This window comes from Cololabis saira, chromosome 1 (assembly GCF_033807715.1).
Source record: "Cololabis saira isolate AMF1-May2022 chromosome 1, fColSai1.1, whole genome shotgun sequence".
Classification (NCBI taxonomy): domain Eukaryota; kingdom Metazoa; phylum Chordata; class Actinopteri; order Beloniformes; family Belonidae; genus Cololabis; species Cololabis saira.
The window spans coordinates 18,622,517-18,644,175 of record NC_084587.1 but is presented as its reverse complement, the minus strand read 5'-3'; the positions used below and the strand labels follow the sequence as shown (position 1 = coordinate 18,644,175).

Below are 21,659 nucleotides of genomic sequence, written 5' to 3'. Positions count from 1 at the left end.
GGAAGTTTGAGATTCTCATTTCTTTGAGACCTCTGTTTACAGATGTGATTTCAAAGCTTTTTCTTTTTCTTTTTTTTTTTTTAACTTTGAAGTCTCAGAGACTATTAAACCGAGGAATATGCTGCGTGACATTCATCCTGCTGTCAATTTGGCAGTAGAACCGCAGCAGAAGCCGCATGAATCTCTCGGAGCAGAAGCATATTAACGTTTTGTAGTTCTGCGGTTTCCAGTTGGGCTTTGCGTCTTCTTTCGCAAAACCTGCACCAAAGGGTATAGAGGCTTAGACGTAAGATTAGATGTGAAAAAGGGACGTGTTTGATTGTGCAGAGTCTAACTGCACGTGATCAAGTCAGTATTTAGAGCCTTTTGAAAAGCAAACAGCACATGTGAATAATCTGTGAGGCCTGGTTGCTTCTAAGTATGTTTGGTGCCGGTCCATTTACATGTTTTAAGATATAAGTCAAGAATCAAATCTTAAAAATTGTTTGCTGAGGCAATAAAGGGATGCAAGGACCAGGGAGATGTGTTCATACTTCATGGTAAAAGACCGGCTGTATCCTCGTGAGAGGGAGGCCTGCATAAACCTAAAACCCGGTGTCAGGGTGATACAATAGTCCATTTGGGATGGAATACATGTATGCATCAACCCCTCAAGGTCACGATGCCATAAAAAATGATTTAACTGTAGAGTGAGGCCTCCTTTTATTAACACTGGGTTTATCACACCCAAGTTTCTGTTTTATGTAAAGTTTTATTTGAGGTTCCTGGCTGCCGAGACCCACTCAAGAACCCCGCAGGCGTCACTGGGTCCACAGCACACGACGGTCCACACTGAAACTGTTTTGTTGTTCCTTTTGTTAAACAGCTCACATAAAAGCAGTAAAGCCTCCCCCGGCAGAGTGAGCGAGCGAGTGCGTCTGTGTGGGGCTGAAGTGGAGGGACAGAAACCAGATGCATCATTGCGTCATTAGTATGCACCGCCACGAGTCTAGAAAATGGGCTTTTAAGGGGACGTATCATTAAAAATAATCAGATTTGCTCTCCTTGAGCTCATTTATTTAGGAGTTTGAAGTCATTACCGACTTTAAAACTCATAACACAACTCTGCCTCTTTGTTTGGTCTAAGTCTGAAGTTTTATCATCGACTGGGGAGGATCTTATTGAAGTTCTTATTGAAGTATCCCGTGAGATGAAAAACCCAAACTAGAGTAAAATTTAACCTCCTCGTCTTCGTCTCCACTCATCTTCACATTGTGCTTCATTTGATGTCGTTCAGAAATGAGTCGCAACAAAGCTGCAACATTGATTTCTCCCTGCAGACGTCGATCGGTTCACTTCAGATCCCTTTAAGACCTTGAGGTTGATAATGGCTGCACACAGCTGTTACTACATTCACTATTAGTATAGTGAGGTACAGTTCAGATTAACTTTTATAACTTGATGCACTCGCAAGAGCAATTAAACATACATGAAAAGCTATATTGGGAAGGCAGAAGATCTTGAGGACAGACTCATCGACTTGGGCTGTTTTCAATGATAATAGTCCGGTAAACTCGGTACGATCATAGAGTCGTTCGATTGAGGTTGCAGCATTCAGGTGGTCTGAGTTTGCTTTCACACTGCACTTCATAACAAAACCCAACCCCTCCTCATCTGTGATGGCGCTTCACCAAGGATAACTGAAGGAGACGACAAGGCAAACAACGAAGAAGAAACATCGCTCGTCCACTGGTTAATGCAGTGCAACTTCCCTGCTGATTGACCCTTTGTCAGCCTTCTGATTGGTCCCTGACTGACCAATCAGAGAAATCATTCTCCGTTGCTACATCCGGGTCAGAATATCCAGTTGGACAAAACAGCCGTCTCTCTCGTTCACATCAATGGAGAAGCCTAGTTTTTACCCGCCTTGTATCGAAATTTAAATCACTGGATTATTTTTTAAACTTTGTATGAGTAAAAGGAACAATTAGTAATTAGCACCTGGGAACACACTGCACACAGTGTTGTGAGGGTGCAGCGTATCTTTTATCCCCAAAACAAAGTCGGCTCGGCGGCAGCTAGAACCCATAGCTACAACCGCGAAAGCCTTTATTTATTTATCCTAAAATAGTTAAGCGGCACCTGGGTGCACATTACGGTTCGGGCCGTATTAACTGCCGAAAGAATGGCGACTTCCTGTTCAGTTTCGGCCATGGCGCTAAGAGACTTTTCTTAAGTTGCGACATGCTACAGGTGTGTACCGATTTTCGTGCATGTACGTTAAACCGTATTGTGGGGCTTGAGGCACAAAGTTTTCTAGGGGGCGCTGTTGAGCCATTTTGCCACGCCCATTAATGCAAACCATGAGATATACATTTTTCGCCAGGCCTTGCTTGTGTGCAAAATTTGGTGACTTTTGGGGCACGTTTACGGGGGCAAAAAGGCCCTAATTTCGTCGGAAAATTAAAGAAGAAAGAAAAAGAAAGAACAAATTCCTACAGATACAATAGGGCCTTCGCACTGTAAGTGCTCGGGCCCTAATAATAAATGTACCATCGTAAACAAAGTAGACGACAATTAATAATGTAACAGCAAATGTGTCATGCTCGAAAAAAGGAGTAGGAAGAAGTAAAAAACGTATGAACTCCTACCCCTTGAACTCAATACTATTTTTTTAGAATATGAAATATGTATACATTATTAAATATGAAAGAAAAGAAAAAAACTTGACATAATTAAAGTTTGCACAAATTAACAGTAAGAATTAAAAAAATATCAATTGTGGTATACCTGAGTATTAATCACCTGAGTTATTTACCCTAAATCCCTGTATTCATCTATATGTGAAAGCATACATTATTGATGTGTATTTATATACACCCATGTACAATCTTATTCAGTTACAACATTTCTTACTCAGAGTTATATCTACACACATTAAAGCATACATATACACACGTACTTGTTTCTGTTCATATATGTATAGATACACACGTTTTTCATATACATATAAATACATATATACTGTACACCCACAATCATACAAGTCCAGTCCCCCACCAACCCTCAAATACACATATTTCCATACCCATATACTTTTATCATTGCATACAGTAAATAAGATCTAATGTAGAGCAACCGGCCAGTACTCTTGCGAGCTGCCTGTCATCAAAGATTCATGGAGGTGGACTTTGTTTTCACACCAACAAACTATAGTCTGGTGATCAGAGTTGGTGAAATATTTATCACCAAAATGTCATGCGTGTAACTTACGCTGGGAGTTCACGGATGTGTACATGGTAGTTGTTTACATCCTCCCCAAGTACAAATGTTAACATAGCCCCTCAGAGGGTTACATGACCACATCTGTGAGCTCTAGACCAAACACTTGGAGGCGTTCATCCTGGTAGCGGGAACTTCAACTAGGCTAAACTCACCAACATGTTACCACGGCGATGTTACCACGGCGATGTTACCACGGCGATGTTACCATGGCGATGTTACCACGGCGACCAGGAGCAATGACAGGCTGGAGCACAGCTACTCCTGTAGATGGGAGGTGTATGAGCTGATTTCCTGTCTCTACCTCACCATCCTGCTGATACCCACACAGCATGCCTTGCTCAAAGACACAAAGCCCACAATCACCATGTCGAACTGGAACTCCTTAAACCTCCTCATGAGGACTTTGTTGTTTGATTATAGGTGAACGTACTAGAATGTCATGGTTCAGGATAGAGAACCCAAATGCAGGAGACTGGGAGACAGGAGTGAACATTTTTTTTAAAGTGTTCTTATTTAATCCAAGTTACTGTTGGATATTCAAAAACAAGGTTGTAGGAAACACAGGAAGCACAACAGGAATAAATTAACTTCCGAGGAAGACAAAGGACTATATAAAGGAGTTGAGGAGACACAGGTGGTAACAATAAAGACAGGGTAGCCCAAAAAAAGGAAGGAACACACAGGGAAAACCCTTTCAAAATAAAACAGTAAATAAAGCTACCAACAGTACAAAACATGAACAGGGATGCAAAATGAACATAATTAAATCAGAATAAAAATAGGTTAATGAGTAAGACTCATATTATCTCAAAATCAACATACCGTATTTTCGCGACCATAAGGCGCAACTTTTTTTTTTTTTTTTTTTTTTTAAATGTGCCGGGCGCCTTAAGAAACGGTGCGCCGTGTCTATTACCTGAATTACGGTAATGTAAGGCCGGCCATGAGAACGGTAAAGGGAGAAGGGGGCGGGTGAAGCTGAATGAGACCATCCACTGAGCTGTTTAATGCGAAACAGAAGATGAAAACTTTTAAGGATTTGCTTGATGTGTAAAGTGAAATAAAATACAATCAAACTAAGTTTTGCTCCCGCTCTATTTAAATAAGCACACTTGTTCTGCAGCGCGCGTGTGTTTTGCATGTCGGAACCGGTGACTTTCCCCGGTTAAAGCAGCGGCTGGAGCAGCGCGGTGATGGGCGCTGCTGCAACCCGACTTCCTGGTTCCCCAAGCGGTCCAATCGACCTGGTTCCCGGCCGCTTTGCGAGCAGAGATTTCTGGGGTCTGTCTCAGGTCTGATCAGCTTCACCCTCCGAAATTTGCAGCCAAATCTGTCGGTTACAAACCCGGTACCGGACCCCGACATGCGCGGGTGTGTATTCGCGGACACACACAGATTCTCATTTATGTAGTGCTTGACTGGCGCAGCTGATGGACAGAAACCTATGGTGATTTTTAAAAGAAAAACTTTGCATAAGACGTTTCCAGCCGGAGTTATTATAAGGACGAATGGAAAGGGGGGGCTGGATGAAGGGATGATGATGATCAGGTGGCTGAGACAGGTCTGGAAATTCGGACTGGAGCTCCTGTCGGATACAAACCCCGGTACCGGCTCCCCGACAGCGCGTGTGTGAGCGGGTCCAGCGCGGGGGAGCAGACGGGGAGCGGACCCGGGACCAGCGCGGAGCGGGACCCGGGACGCGGGACCCGGGACGCGGGACCCGCAGCACAACGCAGCACAACGGGGTATGAAACGTTTATTTTCTTACCTTTATTTATTCAGGGGTCTGTCCCAGGTAGGATCAACTTCACCCTGCGAGATTTTCAGGCAAATCTGTCGGTTTGATCTCCGGTAGCCTAACCAAGATGCAGAGGATGCGCTCAGGAGCCGCCAGGCTCCCGCCGCGGGTTTGCCGGGCCAGGGCGCACCATCCCCGGGGCAGATCCGGCCGAAATGCCGCTGGTCTTTCCCCGGGAGCCCCTGCTCCCATACAGGTTTGTGGCTTCGGTCCCAGCCGGTCCGAACAGGTCACATTCCCGGTTAAAGCCGCTGTGACGCGCGCTGCTCCACCCCGCTGGGGAGAGACGGGCTCTGCGCGGTGGAGGATCCGCAAAACGGGGTATGAAAAGTTTATTTACTGTTGTGCAGAAAGTGACTGACACCGAGGAAATTCGGACTGGCGCAGCTGAATTAGCGGAGCTCTTTAATGCAGAAACAGAGGTTTTGCTCCCGCTCTATTTTTTAAATAAGCGCTTGTGTGCTTGTGTGTGCGTTCTGCATGTGTGTGCGTTCTGCAGCGGGTGTGTGTGTTTTCCGGCCGGCGTGTTTTGCGGCACGCGTGTGTGCAGCTCTGCTCTGTAGACTGCGCCTTTTGGGTCGGTGCGCCATATGTATGTTTTAAATCTAAAAATGACACACAAAAATGAGGGTGCGCCTTTCCACACGGTGCGCCGAATGGTCGCGAAAATACGGTAACCAGAGATTTATGAGCACAATGTTTGAAGCTTTTATTGTCTGTGTTTTAAATTGTGTGTAAGTAACCAATTCAGTCACTGATGAGCCAGCTGTGCTGATATTAAACAACATTAGTTTCCAGCATGGTGACAAAGTATTCGTATGGGGAAACATCTTCAGTTGGACCCAGAGGTATAATAGAAATAATAGTTTTTAACTGTACGTCTTTTAGCTGCCTGTAAATACTCGTACTGATGCAAAGGGTTCTGTTTTTACTTGTCTGGATATCCATATAGTATTCCTTGGAGTTAAGGTTTTACTTCAAAGCTAAAGGACAATAAACTGAGGGCTTTCATATGTTGCTGTGATTGCTTGAACTGTGACAAATATTGCTCTATAAAATGGTGATTGGACCAGTAACATGGCAACGGCAGCTACACGAGCTGTCTATTGGACAGACAGTCAGAGGGAGCAGGTGTTAGGGGTTTTATCCATTAGCCACCCCGATCACCCCACACACACACACACACACACACACACACACACACACACACACACACACACACACACACACACACACACACACACACACACACACACACACACACACACACTTGCGCTAGACTCCTGTGGGGCTCTCTCTGAGTCACCCTGGCTCGGCTCACTTCCTCTTGATGATGTAGTGTTTTAACATCCTGCAAAAAGCTCACTATGACGGATGATCTCACTCCTGTTTCAAAAAAGGGGGCCGCTCTCATCTGAACTCAAGATCCTGCAATACCACAGTAGACATACTTGAATTTTTTCCAAATTTGCTCTAAGATTGCTTTTTCACCTTGATGACGAGATGATAAAGAAAACTGATTCAATTTCAGCGTCTCTGTGCCAAAAACCGCTCTACATCATAGACGAGATTTGCTCAGCTTTAGCAGAATAAGAGTCATTTCTGCCTCCTTGTGTAACTCTGCATACAAAGAAGCTACTTTTTCAAAATGATGAAATATTATTCTAACATTGCAATTTGTGCAGCATCTATCAAAACTGGAGGCACTTTTGCCTCACCTGCTTCAACGAGAGGTAAAATGGATGGTTAATGGATGAATAATGGATGGATAGATAATGGATAAAGGACGGATCAATGGATGATGGATGATGATAGGTGATGGATAGATGGATGAATAATGGATAATCAATAGATGATTCATAGATATCATAAATTGATTTATGAATGAATAATGCTAATGGATGATTAATGGATGGATGGATGGATAATCAATAGATGATGATTCCAAGATATAATAAATGGATGGATGGATGATCAGTCAATACACGTATGTATGATGGATAATTCGATAATAAATTGATGGATAGATGATGGATGGGTAGATGTTTGAATGGACATAGTAATTGAAGTACATCTGCTTTAAATTGAAATAACATGCTTAAAGTTTTCTTCACGAATTGGATGGATTTTACATCCGTAGTACATATGTTGTAGCTAAAATGTTGTGGTTAAAAAATAATTGAACACTTGGGTTCAGAATGTTATAATTTAATTTGGCAATTTGTCCCAAGTATTTTTCTAAAATCAACATCGTGATTTTCTGAAAGTGCAGCTAAGGCGTTCAGAACTAGGACCAACATATCATGAAAAATCTGATCACAATTAAGTGAACTTCACTTGGTGCATGTGTTCACACCTGGCATTAAAACGTTTAAAACTATATTACATAATTTGCAAACTCCAAATACAGCTGCTGGAAAAAAAGTTGGAGAAAAAAGAATACGATAAAGAGCCGCTACAAAAAAAAAATAGAAACGTTGAGTCATTTTGTGCCTTTGTTTCTGTGTTTCTGAATCCACCCTGGAATGTGTTCAGCTACCTGCATTAGCATTAGCAATGTTATTGGGTTTCCTAGGATGCATTCTAATGCAGGTCTGAACAGAGTCCAAGATACAAACCGTCTGCTAGTGCATTCGTTGATGTGTCTTGCACATCAGTCCGGTCATTTCAGATTTTGCCAATTTTGTCAATAAGACAAAATGAATATTCCTGAACAGGTATTTGTAATAAACACTATTGTTTTGCATTCTACGGAGGACAAAACTAACATAATTAAATTCCTCCATAGGATTCATCAATTGGTTGAGTGAATGCTTGGAGTCTAGTTCACTAGGGATGAATTGAGTGAGAGATTGACCGTCAATCGTGCAGCGTCGGCTGGATTAGTTTGACGTGGTGAAGAAATAGCTGAGCTGAAGGTGGCGTTCTCGATTTACCGGCCCGTCTATAGCCTCACCCTCATCTGTGAAGAGAGAAGTCTGGGCTTGCCTGATTAGACTACTGCCCCAGCAACCCAACCCCAGATAAGTGATAGAAGATGGATGGATGGATGGATGGATGGATGGATGGATGGATGGATGGATGGATGGATGGATGGATGGATGGATGGATGGATGGATGGATGGATGGATGGATGGATGGATGGATGGATGAATGCTACTTTTTATTTATTGGCTATTAATCCTGGTTGACTAAGATATCGCGTTTTATTGTGGAAACGTAGTCTATATCCTTATTTAGAGGTTATATTGAGGTTCTGATGAGGCTTTATTGTTTTTGTCCTGAATGTTGTGTATATACTGTAGTTGTACTTCTAGTGCAGCACCTTGGTTAATTGAAGTTGTTTCAAATTCGCCATAGAAATAAACTTGACTAGAATTGGCATGAAGCACACGAAGCAGCTTAGTACTAGCATGGCCAGACCTCCCGACTATTCTCCTCCTCAATACAAGAATCAGTTCTTCAACAAAAGCATCCAAAAGGGGATGAAGTCGGGGAGGAATGCTGTTGAATAACTATTGTCACAACTGTTGATCCAGGATGTTATCAGCAGGTATGCAGACATATTGGTTGTTCTGAATAGTGGCTCTTGGATGTTCCTGTTTGAGTCATCACATAAATCCCATCCTGATCCATTCTACTACAGTATATCCTGTACTGGTTTACGTGACAAAGGTAGATTTGGCTGCTCAGGCTAGCACAGTACAAGGAACAGATTACGGTACATTATCTTCACAATACTTCACTGGAATCAGTTAGCTTTAGGTAGCGAGCTTGTTTTGAGACATTTTGGCTCCAGCTGGCATGTTTCATCTGCTGGGCTTTCTTTGCTTTCTTTGTCGCCTGCTTACTCAAACAAAGGCAGCGAGGCTGACTAAGAGAGAGTGGAAAGAAATGTCTGATTGTTGCCTTATTTTTTGTCTTATTTTCCTCATATCCTTTGATTGAATGTTGTTAGTCCCTTGGATTCAGTTCTATTCATTGAAGTGGCTGCGTGTTATTAAATCTTCCTGAATGGAGAGAGAGAAAAAAAAACAAATCCCAAAAGATAGCATCTTTTTCTGCCAGGCCATTGATGGTTAGAAAATAGCTCGATAATTGGCTAGAGACAGGCTGACAACAGAAATGGGCCGTAACCTGATATTACCTGCACTGAATGTTAAATGGTTTTAAACTGGTAATAGATGGACAACAAGCATCACATAGATTTATCACGGGAGATGGTAATCACATCAGAACCCCTTGCTGTTGTTTCCCAGCGTCATACATATGGAGGCAACAATTTTTATATTGATTTCGGCTCCCGTCAACCTGATGGTTCCTGATGCTCCGAAGCCTCTGAGCACTTAGGAGGGATCCGGTTTCAAACTGGATCTCAATGCCAATAGACATCAAAAGATTATTGTTAAAAAAACACAACCAGGAAGGAAAACTGGAAATTAAACTACCCATTTGAGGGGGCAGTTATTTGATGGTGGAGAAAAACAGATAAATGTTTATGGACAGGGGGATGACATGCCACAAAAGGCCATGGCACAGGATTCGAAGCCAGGCCCTGCTCTGGAAAAAAGATGTTTAAGATTAGGTTTATTGGGGGACTTGCTCCAGAAATATCACCGGGCCCCGATTTAAAACAATTTTGCTGCATATGAGACATCTGAGGAAAAAAATCTAAGTAATGTTAAACAAGTAACGGGTAACATAGTCATATGTTTGGACACCAAGTATGGATTTCTGCAACTACATCCTATAGGTCAGTGGTTCTCAACCTTTTTGAGGTCCTGGACCGCCTGCATATTTTTCATCAACTCAACTGAATCAACTGAATCAGTTGCCGACGCCGTAAATCCCAACTGTCAGTGGTTGACATTTCCCCCAGTTTGTTTCTGTTTTGCCCCGCCTGTGTCCCATCCGCCCTGATTGTCTGCACCTGTGTCTCGTTATCCCCTGTGTATATGTGGTCTTGTCAATCCCTTGCTCCTTGTGGTTCCGTACTGTGTTTTCCTCCATGTGCCCTGCCTGTTTTTGCTCCAGTTTTTGATCCCTGTTTCCGTGTGTTTTTGATCCTGCTAAGCAGCGCTTTGTTTTTTGGTTTGGAAAATAAACCCTTTTTGTTGTGAACTCCTGCCTCGCTCTCCTGCATCTGGGTCCTCACCACACCAGTCGTGACACCAACACGTTATATTCTTCTTTATAAAGTCTGTTCTTGCTGTCTGTTGTCTTTTTCTTTTCCAGTGGCTCAGAGTCTGCTGCGTTCAAAACAAGCAACCTTTTTTTACATGAGCCATTGTTGTCTACTTCTTTTCTTCTTCTTCCTTGTGTTATTGTGCTTATCATCTTCTTCTTTTTTCTTTCTAACATTATTGGAATTTCAAGCGCTAACTTTAACTTTAACTTTAACTTTGCAAGTTAATGAGCATTCCCCCAACAGCTTCCTGCATATATTTCACAATAAAAGCATTTTTCAGACACGAATGGTGTATACCCACTGAAACGCTGGGAGGCTCATAATTTTAAAAGGATGCAGATGGTGTTAAGTTTGGATTAAAAGTGTCATGCAGTAACTTCAACAATGCGGGTACAAGATTTCTTATTAAACTTCAATGAAATACACTTGTGAAGGAGAAAAAGAAGGCTATGTAGTTTAGGTAGATAAAAGTCCCAGTCACATTTGAGTAAAATGATAATCTATTTCTATAAATGTCAGTGAATCACGGACCCCTTGCAATTACATCACGGACCACTAGGGGTCTGCGGACCTCTGGTTGAGAAACACTGCTATAGGTCACAAAACCAATATGTGACATTAAAGGCAAAACATGCACACAGTTACATAAATATCTGATTTAATACAGAATCTGCAATGTTTGCATTTTTATTTTGAAAAATGTTATGTGCGTTTATCTTTTCAGACCCATAAAAAATAACTTGAAAAAAGGAGCTATTAGGAATCTCACAGCCAAATTCATCTTAATCTGCCTCAGAAGGGCACAAAAACAAATCAGTGAATACATATTTATCTGTAATCTGTGAGTCTGTGTTCATGGTTTTTCTAATGTTTGACCCTTTGACTCTATCAAATACACACCTAGTGTATATCCTAAAAAATAGTGCTAAAAAAAGACTGATATGATACATCAGGTGGTCTGTTTGATTTTGTGTGAGATGCCCATTATGTGAAATAAAACCAGTTCCTCTGGTAAAGATATAAAGGATTTTTCTGTGTAGATACATTTGCTTATAAACTGCAGATATGTTTGATTACATGGCAAATGATCTAACCTTACTTATCTGCGTTATCTCCCCTCCCTTCACCCCTTTCCCTGTTTTTTGTTTCTCACCAGAAGGATCTGCCTTTGCCCCGAAAAAGCAGCAGGTAAGTTACAGTAAAATCCAGACATTTTTGCCAACATTTGTCCTTTTACAAATGTTTATGAACTCTGCAGTGATGATAATCCAGCTCATCCTCCTCCTTGTTTTAGCCTCAATCTGAGACTAATGGCGCGTTTCCACTAGTACCTATTCAGGCCGGCTCCGCTCACCTTGACTCGGTTTGGCGCTTTTCCACTGGGGATCTACCCGAGTAGATACTTTTTCTGTAACTACTCTGCTGATATTCTAAGGAGCTGAGTCGGGCTGTATCTGACATCATCACACTACAGGCCACCGATTGGTCGGGGGGTTCGGAGTCAGACGTCTGAGTCAGGATGTGACATCAGTTGAAGATCGACTCTGACGGCGGCTTCTTGGCAAAAGTCTGCTTCGTGGTCGAACTCTGATGTGCAGACGTTCATAAACCTGGTGGCTGAGAAGAGAATTCAAAGGGATCTAGATGGGGCGATAAGGAACGACAAGATCTACCAGACGCTTTGTCAGTCCATAGCTGCTCACTGCTAACAACAGACTTTTCAGCAGTGCTGAGACAAGCAAAAAAAAAAAGAAAATGCCTCGCCACAGACCCAGCAGCACATACACCATCTCCTTCCTTCTTCGTTTGAGTCACACACTCAAGTACGTCACAGCTGCTTCACTCCAACCCCGCTTATTCCTGCTCCAGGTACTGGATTGTAATGGAAAAGAAACTAGGCCAAGTTGAGTTGAGCCGAGTTGAGATGAGAGCAGAGTAGGAACTAGTGGAAAAAGTGCCATAAACTGTCCATAATTCTGATGATTTATCAATATTTGTCCGTACAAAGGGTAACGTGAAAGCAGTTGAGGATAAAGTGTTATATATACCAGATTTCTGAATTTTGAATCATATCAGTTATTGCAGACAATGAGGTTATGACGCCTCCCTGGTGTTGTTTTCTGGGCACGTCCCACTGACAAAAGACTCTGAGGAAGACCCAAGTGTGTGTCCTACACATGAGGGAGGATGTTTCTCAGCTGGCCTCAGTACGCCTTTGACAACCTGGCCAGGGAGAGGGAAGTCTGGGCTTCCCGACTTAGGCTACTGCATCCTGCGGGCCGTGGCACAACCCAGATAAGCGATAGAAAAGAAACGGATGGATAAACTGATGGATATTTCATTAAGAAAACTGGGTTTGCATGTGTATATGTATGTATGTGTATGCGTATGTATGCATATATATATATGTATATATACTAAATACAGTAATAATGCACATATGTACGCCTCAGGTTTTTACCGGCATGGTATCAACCATTAATATGTGTGCAGACAAGGGAAAAAAAAGAAAAAAAGAAGAAAAAAAGGAAAAAAGGGAAAAATGGGGGAAAAAAAAAAAAGAAAACATTTTTTTTTACTTTTCAGTCTTAGCATTTTTTTAAAACACATCGGTTGCATCAAAATGAGAGTCAGAGTTATGGTTAGGCTTTTCTGACCTGAATGACAGATGAGGAGGGAATTAAATTTCCCCCAAATTTGCAAAAATTCCAGTATTTTATAGAAAATCATAGCCGAGTGGCACTATTGTGCAGTGAAAACTCTTAACGGCATGTTCCAGCTTTATGTGAGTCTTTTCACTCAGTGGGCTTTTCTGCTGGCCAATCTCTTGCACCAGTGAGCTATGCAATAAACGCTGAGCAGCAGGAGAGCTGTGCTGACACCCCGGTGACCTGGATGGACCTGGAGGGCCAGCAGGTTCAGAGCAGAGCGATGCTTGATGTGTTACCTGTCTGGGGTCATAGTCTGGTCGCAAACAAGGTACTTAAGTGAAACATCAGGCAGTGACGTGCACCTTTTACTGCTGTTTAACAGGAGTTGGGAGAGACTACAAGTATCCTACATGCCTGACTTTTTGAGCATTAGTGGAGTTTTGGTTATTTCATTATCATTAACCTATCATTATGTTAACCTGGTTGTTAACTGACTGCAGATGGCAGTCAAACACAAATGTTTAGGTTGAGTTTGATCAGTTCATTACTAACAAAGAACGAAAGAACAAGACAATTTGAGAGCTAATATAAGGCCAACCTTTAAGGAAATAATTTTAAACCCTTAAAATGACATTTCTCCGCCCCTCAACATGGCCCTAAGACTCCATCATACATATCCATAACAGGAATGGGATTTTCGGTTTTCTTCAATATCAAAGAAATCACACACTGCTCCGTATCCACGAATGAATTGCAAAGAGGATCTGTGGTTGCTCATTTACTCTGCCTCAGTACAACTGATTGGTGTTTTCGCTGACCTCCCTCACCTGTAATTATCACCATCTACCAACCTATTATATGGTGGGTAATATCGTGGAAATAATGAAATAAACTGACAGTATGAGGGAAACACCTTCTCATGCTCCATCTGCTTCATCTGAGCTGTAATTGTGCCTTTTGAATAAGACGATTTAAAACTCCTTTTAAATGTCAACATTAAAGCCAGACAACAAGTGGCAGCTTCACAAAACATGACTGACATCTCAAAGAGGGAAAACAAATAATGCTTTTTTTCCCCACATAAACGGATTATATGAAATAACTAAAATGCAGATTAGATTTTAGCGAGAGTGAATGATGGAGAAATATTTGACGAAACAGACTAAAATGTCTTAATGCTCAATACGTGTATGTAAAAATGTTCTTTTAACAGTTAAAACTGGTAGAATTTGAAGGGCGTATAAGAGTTGCATGAGAGTCTCTGTCCATGGTGCTGAATTTCACCAATTTCATCAACTTCTTAAATCTTAAATCCAATGGTGGAATTTGACACATTTCTTTACGTTTCTCTTTTCTCAATCTCAGTGCATGATTTAAAGAAGAGACCATTTTCTTTTGAAGCATGAGTCTTTTCATTCTATCTTTGCTACTCATTGTGCTTTGAGTATGCCCTCTCATTTACTGCTGCTGCGGCTGCTGAAAGAGCTCCATAAATCAGCCAGAACTTGGAAAAGTGTCTTGAGTGTGTTCGAAATGCTGTGTGAAATTGTCTTTGAACATGAAGGGTTGGTGTGATTTTCCACAAAGTTCTTTTTCTTTTACATCATTATTTCAGTTGTTGAAGACCTTGAACATTTTCTGGACTAACTGTAGTCGAGACCCGTACTTTCTCCACCTACGTTTTTGGCTTTCCCCCCTCTCTGCTGTGAGAAGAATGTAAATCACCTCCAACTCTGTCACAGGTCTTGTTGTCATTTTGTTATTGTTGTGCTGAGATTATACGTGGTGCTTATTTCCTACACGACAGGGACATTTTAAACTTAAAAAAAAGTATTTCTCTACTTGTTATGCAAGACAGTTGTGTTAAATACAGCTACAAATTACGGCTATACTTCAGACAGCTTTAGGTGACGAAAGCTCATATCTTGTGTATTTTAAGAGTGAATTTACACATGCTATATAGATGTATTTTCCATCAATAAATATTGTGAAAAAGATGATTGTAGAATACAAATCTCAGTAATGAGGTATATATATATATATATATGGCCTAATGATGTGTTATTTTTGAAGGGGAAAGAAATCAAGAAATCTGTCAGCAATAAGCTCCACGTGGAGTCCTGTAAAACGCAAGAAGACCAGAATAGCAGAGAAGTTAAGATGAGATGGGTGACATGCATACGTACGTAGTAAGAAACTTTCCATCTTGCATCAAGTTCAAGTACTAGTCCCCAAAAAAACTCCACTTACAATTACCATTCTGTTAAATGTTACCATGGCAACTTAAGCACATTGTCTTCAGGTTTTGTTACCTCTAAAAATGTGATGTGTTTTTATTGAAATCAAAGTGTGTGATGAGATGCTTCCAATTCAATATAGTTCTGCAAAAAACAAGCCATTCCTGATATCATGATTCCGCTTTAACGTTTATTAATCGTTTAGATTAATGCAAGGGCTTGACAGCACCTCTGGGGGGTTAATATCTGCAAATTATAGTGAAGCACAGACTTGGCTTAGACTCGGTTAGAAAACAAAGAGAAGTAGTGGTAATAACTGACCTGCTGGGAAGCCCTGGTCCCCTTAGTTACTGTTGCTAACTTGTTCAATCTAGTGCGCTCTACAGTTTGACAGTGGTGCCTGCTTGTGTGAAAAATGTGTCTCAAGATGTTATAGACTATTTCTCTGGACAGAAAACGACCAACTGCGTCCAAGGACCAATCAAATGGGACTTAAATATGCCATGGAGGGATATGTGCAAAATCTTAAAATAGATACAGCTGGTAATAGGATTCAAATGGAGGCAAAGCTTTGCAGATCCCAGTACACGCAGGAGAGGCCTCATCTTTTGATTGTCACGGTCCCACATGGAAATGTCCAGGATCAAGCCTAATCATGTGCCGCAGAGCAAAATAAAATGAGTTTCCTTGTAATTGGTTTAATTTGAAAAGGCATAACTTCAGATCTTCTGAAAATACAGAACTGCACATTTTGTCACTTTGAGGAAAATCAACCTGCCCACAGAGGAGTAAAGTGCTTGATTTAGAAATTTCAATTAAATGTCTAGCTTGTAACACAGTCCTGCGTCAAGACTCAAGGAGTTCCTTTGTGGATTAATGTCAACATGACGCAAAGCAAATGTGAAGGATTTAAGGAAAAATGCACAAAACTAACAATTTCATCTGATTTCCAAAATCTGTAGTGTTTTCATTAATGTTTGAAAGATATGCTTTTACCTCCTCAGGGCCATGACATGTTTTACAAAACCATAATTAAAGATATGGTATTTCTAAATCACCTGCATTATTTGTCTCAAAAGAGCACGAGTGCATTTTGTAGAGTGCATATCTTTCTGTAGTTCAACTTATCCAGCAGATCTGTGAGTCGGTCGGTCCAAAGTTAGTCTGCTTTGACAAATAATGTTGTTTTTCAGGAAAAACGACAGCAAAAATATACATGTTTGATGTTGAAATTCTGTTCAGACTCTGTGAAATATAAAAATAAATAAAAAATCCTTAAAAGGTTTCTTCCCTCCTAAAGGGGAGTTTTTCCTTGCCACTGTTTGGCTTAAGGTTTTTTACCTGCCGTTGTTAATGTTATGTTTATGTAATAATTACCCGGGGGTCATATTCTGGGTCTCTGGAAAAATCCTAGACACCATTTCTGTTGTTATAGATGCTATATGAATACATTTTTATTGAAAATTTAATTGAAATCTAAGTGTTGACCAAAGCCTGTCTCTCTACAGTTTCAGTTTGAGCTTCTTACAGCTTTCAACATCCTAACAGAGTAATAGAAGAAGAAGAGTCGACCGGGTGCTCGTTAGGGTGTGACCGCTGTAAAATGGTGCTCTTGGATTGGACCCGGGAGACAATGTGGAAAAATATAAGCTAAAGATCCAGGCACTCGAGACCGTCTAGACCGGTTTTTGTCACCCAGTACAGTACTGCAGCTCAACATATCCAACGTATTATTAAGAACAATTGGGCCATTTTTGCTAGTGATCCTACCCTTAGAGTAGTGTTCCCTGATCCACCTATGGTTTCTTTTAGACGTGTGTCTACTCTGCGGGACCGCCTGGTTCATAGTTATCTCCCACCTGATAAAAAACAGTCCTGGCTGAAGAGACCTGTGGGGTGTTTTAGATGTGGCCACTGCCCACACTGTATCAATGTGCTACAGACTAAGTCCTTTATTGATTTTAAAATGAATAAAACCTATGACATCCATGATTTTATCAACTGTAATAGTACTCATGTTATCACTAACCCTAACCTGCCCTTGTCCTGGTGTAATTTATATAGGACGTACGAAACGTAGACTGCGTGAGCGCTTGGCGGAACACAAATAAGTAATCAGAACTAGCAACAAGGACTACATTTTTTAGCCAAGCATAATAGTAACGATTCCCTGGTACGCATCATTGGTCTTGAACAGGTTGGCCCGATGACTAGAGGTGGTGACCGTTTGAAAAAGCTCAACCAGAGAGAGACTTTCTGGATCCATCGTTTAGATGCCCTGAATGAGCCTGGCCTTAACAAAGATATCGATTTAATATGTTTCCTATGAATCTTGGTGTAAAGGTCGTTTTGGTTTATATGTCTATTGGTACATCTGACTGTACACTGTAGCCTACTGCTTCCCTGTCATCGGTATAGACTTGCTTGTCTTGTAGCCTATACCTTGTGGTCATGGCTACTGTAGCCTATTTTAATTATATGCCGTCCTTTGTCGGCTTGTCCTGCTCTTTCCTTTTGATTTTGGTTTCATATTGTGTAGATTTTTCTATTTCAGACCTGTCTGTACACAGGTTGTAGACATGTTTTGCTCATATGTGCGGCACTCTTTTTGTGTACTATATGGATGTTTTATTCCAATGATTATTGGTTGTGATGAGTGTAACTCCCCATACCACCTTAAAATGTCGCTATATGGTTCACCTGTGTTTTCGCCTTGATGAGTGATTATTTTCACCTGTGCTCATTACCACACCTGTGGTTATTTATATGGGTTCCTTTCCTCTGTATTGCTTTTGCCCTGATGAAGGCCAGATAGGCCGAAACATGTTGGCAGCCGTCTTTGAATAAAGGCTTTTTTATCTTTTTATCCACCTTGTCTCGAGTGCCTGGATCTTTAGCTTCTATTTTTCCACATCCTAACAGAGTAATTGTTTCACTTCAGTGATTTCTAAAGCATTCAATACCACAGTACTGGTATTAAATGTGCATTTATATCTTTATGGAGGATGTGTAATTACATTTTAATGGCATGTTTGCTTGGGCTACACACCCCTGTGTGTGTGCTGTCATCTGAAACCCATGTGTGTGTCCCTAAGTGCTGTCCTGGAGTGTGTTTTGTCCGTGACCTGTGACCTCTGTGGAGCAGCGGCAGATGTTGACGCATGGTATGGAGATGACTCGGGGGCGGGAGGCTCACAGTTGGCTCTCGCCCCCTGCTGATCCCCCCCCACCCCCGCTTGATGCTGCCGTTGTATTATCTCCTTATTCCGTCCTTCGGGTGGAGCTGGAGTATTTTACTGTAGGTGTAACTGGATGACTGGTTGTTTATTGTGGGAGTGAAGGACGGCCAGGTCACCAAATACCGAAACCCCCGAGAGGTTAATGCACCAGAAGACTTTGGACTTCTCCCATATGACACACAGAATAAGGTATCATTCACACCATCCCTGCTTCTGATCTCCTGCTGGGTTTCAGTGATATCAGCAGCCCTCGCACCGCTCCTCCCTCCCCTCTCTACCCGCCTCTTCTTTCCCATGCATATTTTATCCATCCAGACTCCCACATTAGAGACGGCATACATTATTGAATTACTCCTCTCAGCACTACTGTGCAACTGTCACCCCACGTCAGCTTTAACATTTGGTGGATTTGTTTCAGACGGTAGGATGGAGGGAGTGCACATATGCCCGCACACACAGCAAAAGTGACATCTCTCTTGGCTGGGCATCGCAGAGCAGATCCTGTGATATCTAGGACAAATAGACAATGCCAAGAGTCATCCAATGTGGCATTTCACGTCATAGAAAAAAAAAAGGACTATGCCTGTATGAGTACTTGTGAATGTTAAATCAATGAGGGTGACTCATTTCTGTAAAAGTCCTATAAAAAATCTTAAATTTTTCATTCCCGTAGTCCCACATTTCCATCTCTGACTGTAAGGCTCTGAGAACATGGCATTGCAAAAACAACCCCTCTATAAATAAGCCTAATATTCTTAAATCAAGTCAAAATTGTCTATTTTAAGCAAAAATATCTTTGCCAGTGGGGACAAGAAAAGGTTTCTTGACTAAGATTCTTAAAACTAGCAAAATAATTAAAAATAGTCTTTACACAAAGAACTTTTACTTTCTTAGAAATGTGTTTTTTGCAGCGAAAAATAAAAAAAGAGAGATTTATCACTCATATAATTTTATTTCCCAAGAAGTTGGCAAATTCAGCTGAAAGAACGAGCTCTGGAGCTACAGGTGACACAGATTTGCTGCTCTTGCAGCAGAATGATGAATGTGGGTCTGACTCAAAAGGCACAACGGCCCCCCTGCTCATAGTCATCAAGTAATATGTCACTCATTGGAATAGTTTTGCTCATGCATATATTTTTAGAGGCTTGGTCTGCCATTGTTTTATGTTTCATAGACCTTTTAATCCACCGTACAACCCTGGCTGGTTTATGACCCGTCATGGTTAAGCAAAACAAACCAACTTAATGCTGGGATGTTTAACCTGGCAATCTATTTGTCATTACAAGTACAGACCGTACTTTTGCTGACGCATTTTCAACATGTTTTTCTGCATGCCAAATGAGTCTTATTATGGTAAAAGAAAACATATGTTCCCTTCTGATGCGGTGCTGGTTAGCTCAGGGGATTTGTTAATAATATCAGAGATGACACAACTTTATCACTTTGCCTAGTGTCCAACTAACTAAGTCCAACTGCACATCAAAGTCATCAAATGTCATCAAAAGCGAATCAATTTTCCACACAGTTGTTGTGTCGTATTCTCTTGTATCATATCTAGAGATGCACCGACTGAAATTTTCTCAGCCAATTCTGATTTTCAATTTTTCAGCAAGTGTGGCGTCTTCTGATTTTTATTACAAGCTCTAATTATCCATTGTTTTAAGATAAGCTACACAAGTTTTTCTTTTTTTTGTTTTCTTTTTTGCATCATGTTTTTTTTTATTATTTAGTATATACTGTATATACAGTACAGACCAAAAGTTTGGACACACCCTCTCATTCAAACAAGTGGGGAAGTGTGTCCAAACTTTTGGTCTGTATTGTATATAATCTTGTTTTTATTGTAAAATTAGTAGTAGAAATAGTTTAAAGTACTTTAAAAAAACTGCAAGTTTATGGTATGCCTTTTTCAAAACTTTTATTTACTACTTCAGTAACAGTACACCTCTTAAAGTGACAACCACTTGGCCTGAAAACTGGGACTTTGAACATTTGAAAGTCATAAGAAGCATAATATGAGACTTTAATAGGCATTTATGAGGTATTTATAGGCATTTATAGGTATATAAAAGATATTTAGTCATTTAGCAGCCTCTTTTATCCAAAGCGACTTACATCTGAGAGAACAACACAAGCAACACAAGCAAGACCCAGCAAGTTTTTTTTGCAGCCCTGGTTGAGTCTTGTCCAGTCTCTTGCTCAAACTTGCAGTTGTTTCCTCGACTGTGCGTCCTCCGTCATCACATCTCGAGTCGACTGTAGCATGATGTCTGCTGGTGCTCTGTGTTGTAGCTTCCTGTTGTAGCCATCGTTGACCTTTGTTGTTGATGTGTGGCTTAAAGCGACACTCGCTTGTTACGACAGATGACCGGAACAGGGATTCACAATTAGTTTTAAATGGTTTGGCACCTTTTTCTTATCTGCCAGACTACTGGATGTTCAGCAGTCGAGATTAAAGCACAGAGGTTGTTTAGTCTTTTTGCAGAGGCAGCCCCAAAGCTATGGAGTCACTAGCCTTTTGATATTCTCACTTCTCAAACTTTAAACATGTTACTCTTAAAAACATATTTCTTCTCTTTGGCTTTCAATTCCGAGTTGAGTAGGACACGCAGACAGATATTGGACTTACTGCCATTTCGATTGTATTGTTCCTTTAATGATTTTTATTATATTTTCCTGAAAACTGATGAGTAAAACTGACACTGATATTTTAACATAAAAATACTGGGTTGTCACTGCTGTCACCTCAGGAAAGTGTCTCCACTCAATGAAAGTAAAAAGGTCATAATAGCTCTTAATTGTTAAAACTTGTCATCTGGATCAGCTCATTGTTGGTTTTGTTCTTTGAACACACTGCAAAAACTAATTTCTAAGGCATAAAAAAAAGAAAACTCCTACATTTTGTCTAGTGGGTATATTGTGTTGTTTTAAGAATTCTTGTCAAGGAAATGTTGAGATAGTTTCTCTTAATATGTGAGAGTTTGGCTGGATTTAGGATCATTGGGCCTGTTTCCACTGGGCTGTTTTTGCAGTACAGTTGTGGATCAGTGGAAGGAGCAGCTCGACTACTGATTGTAAAGGCATTAACATGCAGGTCGGGGCAGTTCTTACTTTTCCCTGGCCAGGAGAGGGCAGTCCAAAATTAAAGTTGTATGTGTCAGGAGAATATGACGAATGATTTCACACATAAGTTGATCTTTTATGAGCAATTCAAGGCACTCAAATATTTGAAATGTAGTCGGACCGAGCGAATACCTGATTATATTACCTGATAGAGGCCGA

At 41.0% G+C, this 21,659-nt stretch overlaps 1 protein-coding gene across 2 annotated transcripts in view; it reads left to right on the top strand.

Annotated features, from left to right (window-relative positions):
* mast1a (microtubule associated serine/threonine kinase 1a) overlaps positions 1 to 21,659 on the top strand; it is a 130,909-nt gene that overhangs the window by 14,883 nt on the left and 94,367 nt on the right. Inside the window, exon 2 of one of the 2 annotated variants that reach the window (XM_061716652.1) lies at positions 11,410 to 11,438. In XM_061716652.1, the coding sequence (XP_061572636.1) occupies positions 11,410 to 11,438 (29 nt within the window). Of the gene's footprint in view, positions 1 to 11,406; positions 11,439 to 21,659 lie in introns of both variants that reach the window. The other variant, XM_061716644.1, reaches the window with a different exon arrangement.